The sequence below is a fragment of the Erinaceus europaeus genome, chromosome 12 (assembly GCF_950295315.1).
Source record: "Erinaceus europaeus chromosome 12, mEriEur2.1, whole genome shotgun sequence".
Classification (NCBI taxonomy): Eukaryota; Metazoa; Chordata; class Mammalia; order Eulipotyphla; family Erinaceidae; genus Erinaceus; species Erinaceus europaeus.
Window position 1 is genome coordinate 99,303,123 of NC_080173.1, and position 14,161 is coordinate 99,317,283.

At 51.9% G+C, this 14,161-nt stretch overlaps 1 protein-coding gene and 1 non-coding gene across 5 annotated transcripts in view; one reads left to right on the forward strand and one right to left on the reverse strand.

The window, feature by feature from the left end:
• Positions 1-14,161, reverse strand: part of KLHL18 (kelch like family member 18) — a 69,182-nt gene continuing 55,021 nt past the window's right edge. For 2 of the 4 annotated variants that reach the window (XM_060204802.1, XM_060204800.1), the window contains 4 exons: positions 11,750-11,972; positions 6,806-6,910; positions 4,168-4,279; positions 1-3,203 (listed from right to left, as the gene is read on the reverse strand). In XM_060204802.1, the coding sequence (XP_060060785.1) occupies positions 2,817-3,203; positions 4,168-4,279; positions 6,806-6,910; positions 11,750-11,972 (827 nt within the window). In that variant the 3' untranslated portion in view covers positions 1-2,816. Of the gene's footprint in view, positions 3,204-4,167; positions 4,280-6,805; positions 6,911-11,749; positions 11,988-14,161 lie in introns of all 4 variants that reach the window. The other 2 variants (XM_060204801.1, XM_060204799.1) reach the window with 1 other exon arrangement.
• Positions 5,270-5,397, forward strand: LOC132542291 (small nucleolar RNA SNORA70). Its single transcript, XR_009553386.1, has one exon. It is a non-coding gene; the product is annotated as a small nucleolar RNA SNORA70 (small nucleolar RNA).

Genomic DNA, 14,161 nt, shown 5'->3' on the forward strand with positions numbered 1-14,161 from the left:
GATGTTAGAACTGTACTGTTTTATTTTTCTTTTTTCTTTTTTTTTTTTTTTTTTTACACAAAATACATGCGTTTTATAAATAAAAGGAAGTAAAACTTCCTGGGAAACAATAAACAGAGGAGGGCAGAATGTCTACCTAGTCATATCTCTGACCAGCCAGAAGGGTAGACTAAGTATCCACCCTTTGATTTTAGACATAACCCAGAAGAGAAGGCCCTGTGTGTTATCTGCAGAGGAAAAGGCCCAAGGACAGAGATGCTAGGGTTCTCTGCTCAGGGCTGACCTAGAACCCAACACATCTACTTTGCCTCCATATTACACTCTTTCTTCCTTATGGCGGTTTTGGAAAGGCTCTACCAACCAAGGAACAGGCCAGCCATGTGCAAATGGCTATCCACCATCAGACTGAGGAGCCAAGGGAAGAAAGTGGAAATGTTGGTATTTGCTTACTTGGGCTCAAGAGTCCAGATCAAAGCACTGGCTTCCTCTTACTTGGAAACGCTGATCTGTTACCATGCTGTCACTTCTGTAGTAAAAGGGGAGAGAGGACAGAGGTCTCTACAAGAGCTGCAGGTCACAGGAAAATGATTATCTCCAATGGCAAGACCTGGGCCAGCCTCCAAAGGAACAGGGGAGGTCCACTCAGTCCACAGACAGGTTCTTAGACCAGAGCCCTGCTCAGCTCTGGTCTATGGCAGTGCAGGGATTGAACCTGAGACCTTGCAGCCTCAGGCAGGAAAGTCATGTGCAAAACAATTATGCTGTCTCCCCTGCCCCAATGACTGACTCTTAATACCTTCACAATCCAGGCTCATTGGTACTACTTCAGATTCACAAAAGGGACTTAGGGTAAGACACACTGATAACACTCCTCTAACAGGAAGTGTAGCTCCCACCTTCCCTCCGAGTTGACCTCTGTAGGAAAACGAAGGTGAGAAATACTAGCGTTCCATCATAAGCAAGGCCGAAACTACAACATACTGTTTTGTTTTTTTTTAAATAAAAACATATGTTCAAGTGCTTGTAGCAGAGGCCCAGCTCCCCAGTGGCAAGACACAAGGACTTCCCACTGGTTACATGGCGACTGCACACTGGCAGACCTGAGCCCTGGGGCAGGACAGACACCATTTCTGAACTGGCCTCCAGGGCACCCCAGGCTGGCAGCAATGGACAGGACACAGGGCTCTAAGGCCCAGTCTTGCATTAAAGGAATCGTATCCTCTTTTAGTCTCTACTGGAAGCATTTAGGAAACCAGGTTTTGGCAGCAGCAGTTGAAGGACAGCCCGACTGCCCAGTGCACTGGTCACAGAAAAGTGTCCTGTTTGGGTCCTGTTGTGCTACATGCAGGTCCCATCCAGATGGAAGAAGAAGGACCAGAGTCTCTTCAAGTGGTCATTTACTAAGGGCAGAGGAAGAAATAGAAAAATCTGTTCTTTGCAGCAGCAAGAGATTCATTCGGCCTTTCATTCTTGACACAAAGTCAGCTTTATTTGAATGTGAAAGTTCACCTTGCTGGCTGGTCTGCCAAGGGCGAGGGGGAGGGAGGCCAGACCCTGGACTTGGCGATGGGTAGGGCAGTGGACTGGCAGGGGAGACAAGGTCACGGAGCCAAGCCAGCCTTGGCTGGTGGAAGGACCTTGTCCCTGGTTAGGTTCTAGAGGTACAAATGGTCAATGTGCCCCGGAAGTATCATCATGAGGAAAACGATCCAAGGACGATAGACAAGTGTGAATCTGACCATATCTGATTCCTGCTGGTCAAGTCAAGAAGGAATGACAGTGGGGGTGGGGACTCTTGATGAGGGTCGTGGTAGCAGTGTGGAGGTAACCACAGGGACCTTGGAGCCTCACACGACCAGCTGGGAGGTCCCCCTAGCAGAGTGGCAGCCATCCAGCTGACTGGCTACGCCCGTGATTAGAAGAGTCCTCTGATGATGGCGTGAAGGCAACCCCCACGAGCACCTTGCTACAGGACCGGCCAGGAGCGCGCTGGGACTCAGAGGGAATCCCGAGTGTTATGCGAGGCCTCAGGACCCTGGGAGCCGAAACCACCCTTTTCATGTTGAATAGTTTTCCATTTAAACACATACTTGCTGTTAGTGTCTTTAATGTGTCCTTGCCAAAAAAAAAAAAAAAACTTACTTAAAATTTCTCTTTCCAGTTTCTTTCAAGTTGTTCCTTTGTTTAAATTTCTTTCAAGTGTCTTTCTGATTTCTTCTGTTACTCATGAACAAAATGGGAAAGATCTCACTGAAGTCCCTGCTCACCCAGTGGGAGGACAAACTTCTCTGTGCCCCAGGGGGAAGGTGTGCGAGCACGCGTCAGGTTGCGTCAGGGCAGGCAGGGCAACCTGGAGCACGCCCTTCCTCCCCAGCCACAGCCCGCGGGTTCTGCCTGCCTTGGTCACTGCAGCCGCCCAGTGCAAACCGGCCCCAGCACAGAGGCTGGAGAACAGGTGAGGAGCAGCAGGAGCAGCATCGGCTGGAAGGCCTTCCACAGGTGGGCGGCCCACAGAACTGTGGCAGGTGGAAGCTGGGTTTGATGGAGTCTGTGTACGTGTGGTCCAGCAAGGCGGCCCTGTCTCCAGCTCACGGGACCCAGAGGGGCTTCTGTCCCAGGCTGTGCATCTTGACGGCCCGGGCCAGAGGGCCAGCGGACAGCACAGTGGGGGAGGACTTAAGCACCTGAAAACTGCACCTCCAGCGAGCTCACCTCTCACCCAGCTTCTGGTTCACTGCCTCTCCCTGAGAGGTCTGTCCCTGGAAGGAAGCGCTTGTGTCTGTACCAGGTCCCAACCCCGCCACAGCCCCGCCACCTTAGATGGTGAGGAGAGGGATGCAGCCCACGCCAACCCCGCCCTCGTGACACGCCATGGGGGCCATAAAGGTCCAGCGCTCCGTCTCTGGGTCATACATCTCCACGGAGCTCAGGTTCGACTGTCCGTCGTAACCTCCCACGGCGTAGAGGCGCCCGCAGCTGGCCACGAGGGAGACGCGACTCCTGCGCGTGAGCATGGGGACGAGGAGGCACCACTGGTCCGTCCCCGAGCTGTACACCTCCGCGGTGCTGAGGAAGCCGGAGCCGTCGTACCCCCCACAGACGAACATCCTGCTGCCCAGGGAGGCGGCACCGTGGCGGCAGCGCTTGTTGAGCATGCCGGCTGCCGGGTGCCAGGTGGCCGTGTGCTGGTTGTAATGCTCCACCTGCAGCGGGGACAGGCATGAGGGCAGGGCGGTCAGAGAGGAGGCGCAGGCCAGGGACGACGCCCCATCATGCTCCGGTGACGGGCGTGAGGGGTCCTGCCAGCACCTGCTCTGGCTCTGATGCTTGGTGTCTCCCGGGCGCCCTCCTTCTGAGGTCTACAGGGACAGGCGAACACACGACTCCTCGGACCCTTCCTACTGACTTCTCTTCTTTTTGCCTCCAGGGTTATCGTTGGGGCTCAGTGCCTACACTACGAATCCATTGCTCCTGGAAGCCACTTTTTCCCCTCCTTTTTTTTTTTAAAGATTTTATTTATTTATTAATGAGAAAGATAGGAGAGAAAGAACCAGACATCACTCTGGTGCACGTGCTGCCGGGGATTGAACTCGGGACCTCATGCTTGAGAGTCTGATGTTTTATCCACTGCGCTACCTCCTGGACCACCACTTTTTCCCTTTTGTTGCCCTTGTTGTTTATCATTGTTGTTGTTATTGTTGTTGGATAGGACAGAGAGAAATGAACAGAGGAGGGGAAGACAGAGAGGGGGAGAGAAAGACAGACACCTGCAGACCTCCTTTACCGCCTGTGAAGCGACTCCCCTGCTGGTGGGGAACCGGGGGCTCGAACCAGGATCCTTACTCTGGTTCTTGTGCTTGGGCGCCACGTGTGTTAAGCCCGCTGCGCTACCGCCCGCCCCCCCTACTGACTTCTAAGCAAACACGTGTAGGAGCTGCCAAGGATAACAGCTCTGGGGAGGAAGAGTGAGCTGTCACATCCTGACCACGCAAACACCACTAAATGGCTACTGAGTTCTGTTGTTTTTTTCGATGCATTTTTAACAGATTGTCCAAGTAGACCTGAAACCTTTACTGAGCAATGGCAAGGCTGAAGTTTTTTCAAATAACTACCTTTCAAAATATCTCTCAGAGAGAAAGTGATGAGAGCCCAAGGAGCCAGACTTACACTGTTGAAGATCTGTAAGCCATCGTGGCCGCCCGATACATAAATCCTGCCCTCGAAGACCGTGACCCCAGCAGCACTGCGATTTGAGCTCATGGGAGTCACAACTGTCCACCTTCAAGAAAGAGAAAAAAGTAGGAAGTATGAGATTTGGTGTTCGTATCCTTCCGAGCCTGCTCAGAGGGGTGGGGAAGATGGTGGTGTAGTTTGCCCTCAACAGCCTCCCCTGCCTCCTACCCCCCCGCCCCCGCCAACAGCTCTGCTGATAGCTCTCTCTCTCTCTCTCTCTCTCTCTCTCCCTGGCTGCTGCCTCTAAACCAAGTTGCAGAACTATGGATGCTCTTCTCCGCACGCCACTATGGGCACTCAGGACCAGCAGGTCCCAAACAAGGTCTCTCTTTCAGACCTGATCTGCTCCTGCACTCCCTGGTCTTAGTAATAGGACCAACAGGTATCTATTGGGATGTCAGAAAAGTCATGACATATTTTTGTATAAAAAACCCAGAAAAATACATCATGACTTTTGTGACAAACCAACAGTTTCTGTTTAACAACCTGTTTACGCCTTCTTCCCTCAAGCTCAACACTGCTGTGATCACCAAGCCCCCACTGACCCCACCGATTCCCATCCCTGTGCTGACTCTGCAGTCCTGCTTGCACCACTGTGACAGTCTCCTTACAGGGCCGGCCATTCAGACTAGGTCCATGCACAGCCTGCTCGGCAAGTCCCCCAATGGCTCCTCACCTTTTCCTACGGGGCAGTGACTTGGTCCCTTACTAGTTCTTTTTTCTCTCTAGTCACTGGGGCTTGGTGCCTGCACTACAAATCCACTGCTCCTGGCGGTCACATTTCTTCACCATCATCTTTATTGGATAGGACAGAGAGAAATTGAGAGGGGAGGGGAGAGAGAGGAGAGAGGAAAGAAACTTGCAGACCTGCTTCACCACTTGTGAAGCTTTCCCCTGCGGGTGGGGAGCTGGGGGCTCGAACCTGGATCCTTGTGCAGGTCCTTGCGCTTAGTACTGTGTGTACTAAGTGCACCACCGCCTGCCCCCCTTACCAGTTCTTTCTCACTTGGTCCTCATCTACTTTCAGCTTCAACTCCTGCCATATGCCACAGCTAGATCCCTCTTAGAAAATCATTCATCGCAATGGCTGCAAACAGCAGCCCCTGGGTAGTGTATGTGGCCTGTGGCCTGTACAGGCTGCCCTAAGGGACCCCAGAGACAGCCCTTCCTGCTCTGTGTTCACTTTATGGCTGACCCTGTTGTTCCTAATCTAAGGCTCCAGACAGGGATGTGAGGTGCCTTTGGGAAGCCCCAGGGTACCGTGGCCAGGCTCCACATTGGCCGGGGCATCATGTCCATCCACACTGAGCTGCAGAACAAGGGGTATGTGATTGAGGCCTGCGCAGGGCCAAGCCCAAGTTCCCCGGACACCAGAAGATCCACATCTCCAAGAAGTGGGGCTTCACCAGTTTAACGCAGATGAATTTGAAGATGTGATGGCTGAAAAGCGCCTCACCCCAGACGGCCGTAGAGTCAAATACATCCCCAACCTCGCCCCTGGACAAGTGGAGGGCCCTGCACTGCTGGGAGCCTCGGAGGTATCCCTCAGTCAATTAATCAAGATCCTGTTTGAGGTCCAACGTTTTATACACTCTAACACCTCTTTTCCCATCACATCGACCACTCTCATCTCTAAACCGTCCTCTTGCTATCGCTGACTACAATGCAACCTCCCCTAACCATGGTGGGTCTCCCCTCAGAGGGCAGCCCCCCAGGCTGAGGGAGACGAAGACACTCCCCACCCACTCTATCCCCAGAGCTCCAAAGCAGGTCCCACAGGATGATCACATGTGCTCTGCGTCGCTGACGACCTATTTGCTGTGTGACACGGAGCATGTTGAGTGGGCTGTTAGCTGAGAAGCACTGAGTCATCAATCCCTTTCACCGATCAGACTGTATTTTGTTATCTAATGATAGAATTTATGCACTGAAATGAAAATTTCAAGTTAGCCTTGTCAGTATTTCCCAAAGAGGGTTCTGCAAAATGATTCCAGCACGTGAAAACAGGTGCGGTACGAAGTGGTTACAGAACACTGCACTGTTTTCCTTCCTTTAAATGTCAATGTGTGTTACAGGAAACCAGCGGGTCTGATGGCACAGGCATCAATGCTCCTCAAACTTATTTGACCTGACTTTTTTTTACCAGAGCATTGCTCTGTTCTGACTTGCGGTGCTGCCAGAGACGGAAGGGGCCCTCTGGTGCCTCACACACGGATGGAAGTCTGTCACGCAACCTGCACGCCGCACTGTTTCTAGCCTGGCCACGGGACGCTTAAGTTTTCAGTCATGTCCTGCCCCCTCTGGGAAGTGCTATTTCTCTATTTCTTGACTTTCATTTCCATTAAGATAGACTGATTTAGCTAAGAGATACAGAACGTTAAACAGATGTTTTCAGCCACCTGCATTATTTATTTTTTAAAATTCGTCTAGCCAGGGGTTATAAAATGTCTGTCATCTGGGAAGTAATGAAAGGCAAGACCTTCCCGGGATGCCTAGCTAGAAACTTTATTTCCCATTTTTCACACTGTCTCTGGAGCAAGCTGCCACTGCCCCAGGGAGCTACAGTCCTTACTTGTCCGTCTCAGGTGAGTAGGTTTCCACAGAGTTGAGAGAAGAGTTGCCATCGTAGCCCCCACAGACGTAGATCTGCCCGTCTAGGACGACTGTCCCCATGGCACTGAAAGAGACAGAGTTGTCATCCTGACAGGCCCCAGATTTCTTGGGGTGGCTCTCATGATGAGAAACAAACATAGCCGTCAACTCACTCTTCCTAAAGGAATCCTGGGAACATCACGAGGGGGTGAAATTGACAGGGGGGAGTTGGGCGGTGGCACAGCGGGTTAAGCGCACGTGGTGCGAAGCGCAGGGACCGGCGTGAGGATCCCGGTTCGAGCCCCCGGCTCCCCACCTGCAGGGGAGTCGCTTCACAGGTGGTGAAGCAGGTCTGCAGGTGTCTGTCTTTCTCTCCCCCTCTCTGTCTTCCCCTTCTCTCTCCATTTCTCTCTGTCCTATCTAACAATGACATCAATAACAACAACAACTACAGCAACAATAAAACAACAAGGGCAATAAAAGGGAAAATAAATATACATAAAAAAACTGACAGGAAAGAAGCTGCTTTTGGCTAGCCTGATTTTCTATCTGCGTCACTACACGCCATCCTGTCTCTCATCACGTGTCCTGCACAGTTTGTCTTCGTGGGTGATGCAACAGCGCATGCCCATTGCACACTCTCTACCACACGCCAGGCACTACATGCTCAGTGCTTTCTGTCCTCTCTTTTTTACCACAGCCCTGCTCAGCTCTGGCTGATGGTGGTGCAGGGGATTGAACCTGGGTCTTCGGAGCCTCAGGCATGAGTGTCTCTTTGCAGAACCATTATGCTATGTTATCTCCCCCCCCCCCCAGTGTTATCTTAAAAACACACACACAAAACACATCTGGGGTTGGGTGGTGGTGCACCTGGTTGAGCGCACATATTACAATGTGCAAGGACCCAGGTTTGAGCCTCCAGTCCCCACCTGCAAGGGGAAAGCTTTGTGAGTGGTAAAGCAGGGCTGCAGGTGTCTCTGTCTCCCCCTCTCTATCTTCCTCTCGATTTCTGGCTGTCTCTATCCAATGAATAAAGGTAATAAAAAATTAAAAACAAACCCCACATTTACTTTTTTTTTTTTAATAGAGCGACCTGCTCCAAGTCTGTGCTTTTTTTTTTTTTTTTTTTTAATATTTTATTTATCTATCAATGAGAGGGATAGGAAGAGAGAAAGAAAGAACCAGACATCACTCTGGTACATTTGCTGCCAGGGATTGAACTCAGGACCTCAGGCTTGAGTCTAGTGCTTTATCTACTGCGCCACCTCCCGGACCACCCCACATTTATTTATTAATGAGAGAGGGAAAGGGAGAGAAAGAGAACCAGAGAATCACTCTGGCGTATGAGATAATGGGAACTGAACTGAGGACTTTACGCATGCGAATCCAATGCACCGCACACTGGGTCTGTATTTTCTTTCTTTCTTAAATATTTATTTATTCATTTTTGTTGCCCTTGTTGTTTTATTGTTGTAGTTGTTGTTTTTGAATAGGACAGAGAGAAATGGAGAGAGGAGGGGAAGACAGAGAGGGGGAGAGAAAGACAGACACCTGCAGACCTGCTTCATCGCCTGTGAAGTGACCTCCCTGAAGATGGGGAGCCGGGGGCTTGAACTGGGATCCTTAGGTTGGTCCTTGTGCTTTGCGCCACCTGCGCTTAACCCGCTGCGCTACCGCCCGACTCCGTCTGGGTCTTATTTTCAACCCTTGCCATACTTTGCAAAGAAGTATCGCCATCGTCACTGTACAGAGTAGCAGCTGCGACTAAGGAGTGTGGGCTCCCTTTCCCAGGCTCTGCAGAGAGGGCAGGCTTCAGACTTAAAAGACAAACGCAGCTGGGGACGGCGGTGGTGCACTCAGCAGAGCCCACGTCACCATAGTCAAGGACCTGCGTTCAAGCCACTGGTCTCCACCTGCAAAGGGAAAGCTTCCCACGTGGTGAAGCTGTGCTGCAGATATCTCTATCTCGCCCACCTGCTCTCAATTTCTGTCACTGTCCCAAAGGGGGGAAAGGGTTCAAGCCTGTGGTCCCTACTTATGGGGGAGGCTTCAGAAGCAATGAAACAGTGTTGCAGGCATCACTCCCTCTTGCCGCCTCCTCTTCAGTTTCAGTCTCTCACCAAAAAAAGGACTTAAAAGAGAAAATAAAAATGGTCACAAGAAGGGGTGGAATAAAAAATAATAATAAGGGCGGGGGAGATAGCATAATGATTATGGAAACAGACTCTCATGCCTGAGGCTCCAAAGTCCCAGGTTCAGTTCCCCACACCACCATAGCCAGAGCTGAGCAGTGTTCTGGTGCTTCTGTGTCTCTGCATCTCTCTCAAAAATAAAATATTAAAATAATAATAATAATAATAATAATAATAATAATGATAAAATAAGCCCAACCACCACACTGTTCACCATGCCAAGTTCTCCGACTATCAGACATCCAGGGGCCTAGTGTAACCAGGCCTTTCACGGAAAGCCTCGTGAAAAACAAAAACAGACATTGAGCTGCCTGCTTCAGTGTTTTCAAACTTGATGCTGGAGAAGACTGAAGACGAACCTGATGTCTAACAAACGTGAAGATAAGGTATCAGGCCTGCAACTACCTTTCAGCTGTACATGGCGCATCTGGCGGAGCGCACATGTTACGGTGTGCAATGAGCTGGGTTCCGGGTTCAAGTCCTCGGTCCCCAACTGCGAGAGGGAGGCTTCACGAGTGGTGAAGCAGGTCTGCAGATGTCTCTCTTTCTCTCCCTACCTCCCCTTCCCCTCTCAATTTTCCTATCTCTAGCCTAAATAAGTAAAATAACTATGTACTACAAAGTGTGCGTGGCAGGGGCCAGGTGGTGGCACACCTGGTTGAACGCTCACATTACAGTGTGCAAGGACCCAGATTCAAAGCCCCTGGTTCTCACCTGCAGGGGGAAAGCTTCATGAGTGGTGACACAAGTCTGCAGGTGTCTCTCTGTCCCTCTCTATCTCCCCTTTCCCTCTCAATTTCTGTCTCTGCCCAATAATAATACTTTAAAAAAAGTGAACAAGGCAAATCAAACGGATTCACACAGCGTCTCCTTACTGGATACAGTACTAGACTCCTGCAAGCATTCTGAAAAGAGGACAGCTCACTGCCTTTTGGGAAGATCACAAATTCACTAAGTATACCTCTACCCATCCACATGCAGTCACTTGACTTTTTTTTTTTTTTTTTTTTTGTCAAGCAGTTTTACAGGTGGAGAATCCACAGCAAGGCCAGACAATGTGATTGGGGAGGCAAATACGTAGACCACAAAATTATACCGCAAGAATGTTCTTATAAAGCAGCTAGTCCAGTTTTCAAACTGCTCTTTTCAAAAGTCAAATTTATGGAACTGATTCCCCACCCCCTTTAAGTTGGCCATATGTCAAAGAAGCAATACAGAGTTGTTCTGGATAAAGGAGGAGGGAACACGCAGCTGCTTTCCTCCCCTCCGTCTGTCTTGCAAGAGAAACACAGGGCATTTAAACAGCTGATCCTAGACAGTCTAAGCAAGGTAGAGGAATGGAAGAATATGGCCGGCTCTGCTCTTGCTCTAAGCTCCTACCACTTGACCATGAAAATACTCCAAGCCTGGTGTTAGCTGTCAGGTCTCGAGAGGCCTGGGGTGCAGCTCAGACAAAGCACTGGACTTTGAAGAAGGTTCTGAGTTTGACCCCAGCATCACATGAGCCCGAGTGATGCTATGGTTCCTCTCTCTCCCTCCCTCTCCTCTCTCTTGCATTAATAAAAAATTAAAAAAAATGTATTATCTTTATTTATTGGATAGGGACAGCCATAAATCGAGAGGGTAGGGGAGATAGAGAGGGAGAGAGAAAGAGAGACCTGCTTCACTGCTTGTGAAGCTTTCCCTCTGTAGGTGGGGACTGAAGGCTTGAACCCAGGTCCTTGAGCGCTGTAACATGTGCGCTCAACCAGGTACACCACCACCCAGCCCCTCAAGAATTTTTTTAAATTTAATTTTATTTATGTTCCCTTTTTGTTGCCCTTGTTTTTTGTTGTAGTTATTATTGTTGTTGTTATTGATGTCATTATTGTTGGATAGGACAGAGAGAAATGGAGAGAGGAGGGGAAGACAGAGAGGGGGAGAGAAAGACAGATACCTACAGACATGCTTCACCGCCTGTGAAGTGACTTCCCTGCAGGCGGGGAGCTGGGGGCTCAAACCGGGATCCTTACGCTGGTCCTTGCGCTTTGTGCCACGTGCACTTAACCTGCTGCACTACCGCCCGACTCCTAAGAATTTTTTTTTTAAAGTGACATGCCACCTGCTGCTTCAGCACACTAAGAAGGCTAAATGGAGGCGCTACCTGAATGCCCTCTCTTCCCACTTCTTATTCAGGAAATATGAACAGGAAAGTGACAGGAAGAGGAAAAAAGCCAGACTGTGTTAAGTGTCATGTAACTTGGTCACCTCACAAATGCCTATGTGGCTGTGCCTGAGGACTGCGTCATGGCCCACCTATCCAGGGCGTGGTGAGGTGTGTGCATGCAGGAAGCTGCATATGGTTCTTAAGGGATGGGGCTCTGGGGCAGGGAACACAAAGGAAATGCCTTGGACTGCTTTCGCCACTAATAAAAGCTCCGACCTCCTTATTCTTAGGTTTCAGCTTTAATCCCACCTCTTCCCTGAGATCTTCCAGTCCAGTTTCTCTCCCTCCTTGCATCGTCCATCACACACATTTTCAGTCCTTATCTGGCACTTAAACAACAATATAACTTCCACATGTCCATGTCTTGTCTCCCCACGTTCCTCAAAGACAGGCAGCGATTCTGACTTTAAAGCAGATGGGACCTGCCCCCTGGCCTGGCAGCAGGAAACCTCCAGGCCAAAGCTGGAGTCTGACTTTCCTGCGTGCCCTGCTCGTGCTCCCAGAGACACACTAACTTCCGGAATACCTTCGCTTGCTATTCATGCTCCCCACTCGGGTCCACGTGTCCGTCTCTGGATTGTAGACCTCCACCGTGCTCAGCCGTAGCTGGCCGTCATACCCTCCGATGGCATAGAGAAGCCCGTTCACCACAGCCACGCCGACACGGCTGCGGGCAGTTGTCATGGGGTGGCACTTCTCCCAGCAATTGGCGATGGGGTCGAACACTTCCACCACATTCAGGGAATCACCTGCATAAAAATTTGCTACTCAAATTAAACAAATGAGACCACTCATTTAGATCACAGCTGTTGGTACTAGGTACTGATTATATGGAATGTTAGATTTCACTCAGTAGCTTTCCCCACAGAACTACTTAACAGAAGGACCACCAAACAATTATCAACCAGGATAAACCCAAACCTAGTCTTCTTCCCTTCACTCTCTCTCTCTCTTTTTTATTGGTGAGAGGAAGAGAGATAGAGTTAGAGAGAGAGAGTGGGAGAGACCATAGCACTGAAGCTACTTCAAGGATGTGGGATCTGGACTTGAACTTGGGTTATGCACATGCCAAAGCAGCATACGACCCAAGTGAGCTATCCCACAGACCCAACCTGATTCTTCAAGGAAAACCAGAATCAGACAAGAGGCTTCCAACCCGGCCCCCAGATCGGCCAGTCTGAAGTTGTAATGAGGTGTGCCACACGCTTGAAACTGAGCTGCAGGAAACAGATCAAGAGTTTCCCCAGTGCAGGAGGCCTGCCCAGAGGAGAATGTGCTTCTGACCCTGACCCGCAGGAGGTCTGCCCAGAGGAGAACGTGCTTCTGACCCTGACCCGCAGGAGGCCTGCCCAGAGGAGAGCCTGCTTCTGACCCTGACCCGCAGGTGGCCTGCCCAGAGGAGAGCCTGCTTCTTACCCTGACTCGCAGGAGGCCTGCCCAGAGAGCCTGCTTCTGACCCTGACCCGCAGGTGGCCTGCCCACAGGAGAACCTGCTTCTGACCCTGACCCGCAGGAGGTCTGCCCAGAGGAGAGCCTGCTTCTGATCCTGACCCGCAGGAGGCCTGCCCAGAGGAGAACGTGCTTCTGATCCTGACCCGCAGGAGGCCTGCCCAGAGGAGAGCCTGCTTCTGATCCTGACCCGCAGGAGGCCTGCCCAGAGGAGAACCTGCTTCTGACCCTGACTTGCAGGAGGCCAGCCCAGAGGAGAACCTGCTTCTGACCCTGACTTGCAGGAGGCCTGCCCAGAGGATAGCCTGCTTCTGACCCTGACCCGCAGGAGGCCTGCCCAGAGGAGAACCTGCTTCTGACCCTGACTTGCAGGAGGCCTGCCCAGAGGAGAACCTGCTTCTGACCCTGACTCGCAGGAGGCCTGCCCAGAGGATAGCCTGCTTCTGATCCTGTCCCGCAGGAGGCCTGCCCAGAGGAGAACCTGCTTCTGACCCTGACTTGCAGGAGGCCTGCCCAGAGAACCTGCTTCTGAAGCTGACTAGCAGGAGGCCTGCCCAGAGGAGAACCTGCTTCTGACCCTGACCCACAGGAGGCCTGCCCAGAGGAGAACCTGCTTCTGACCCTGACTCGCAGGAGGCCTGCCCAGAGGAGAACCTGCTTCTTACCCTGACTCGCAGGAGGCCTGCCCAGAGAGCCTACTTCTGATCCTGACCCGCAGGAGGCCTGCCCAGAGGAGAACCTGCTTCTGATCCTGACCCGCAGGAGGCCTGCCCAGAGGAGAACCTGCTTCTGATCCTGACCCGCAGGAGGCCTGCCCAGAGGAGAACCTGCTTCTGATCCTGACCCGCAGGAGGCCTGCCCAGAGGAGAGCCTGCTTCTGACCCTGACCCGCAGGAGGCCTGCCCAGAGGAGAACCTGCTTCTGACCCTGACTTGCAGGAGGCCTGCCCAGAGAACCTGCTTCTGAAGCTGACTAGCAGGAGGCCTGCCCAGAGGAGAACCTGCTTCTGACCCTGACCCACAGGAGGCCTGCCCAGAGGAGAACCTGCTTCTGACCCTGACTCGCAGGAGGCCTGCCCAGAGGAGAACCTGCTTCTTACCCTGACTCGCAGGAGGCCTGCCCAGAGAGCCTACTTCTGATCCTGACCCGCAGGAGGCCTGCCCAGAGGAGAACCTGCTTCTGATCCTGACCCGCAGGAGGCCTGCCCAGAGGAGAACCTGCTTCTGATCCTGACCCGCAGGAGGCCTGCCCAGAGGAGAACCTGCTTCTGATCCTGACCCGCAGGAGGCCTGCCCAGAGGAGAGCCTGCTTCTGACCCTGACCCGCAGGAGGCCTGCCCAGAGGAGAGCCTGCTTCTGATCCTGTCCCGCAGGAGGCCTGCCCAGAGGAGAGCCTGCTTCTGATCCTGACCCGCAGGAGGTCTGCCCAGAGGAGAGCCTGCTTCTGACCCTGACCCGCAGGAGGCCTGCCCAGAGGAGAACCTGCTTCT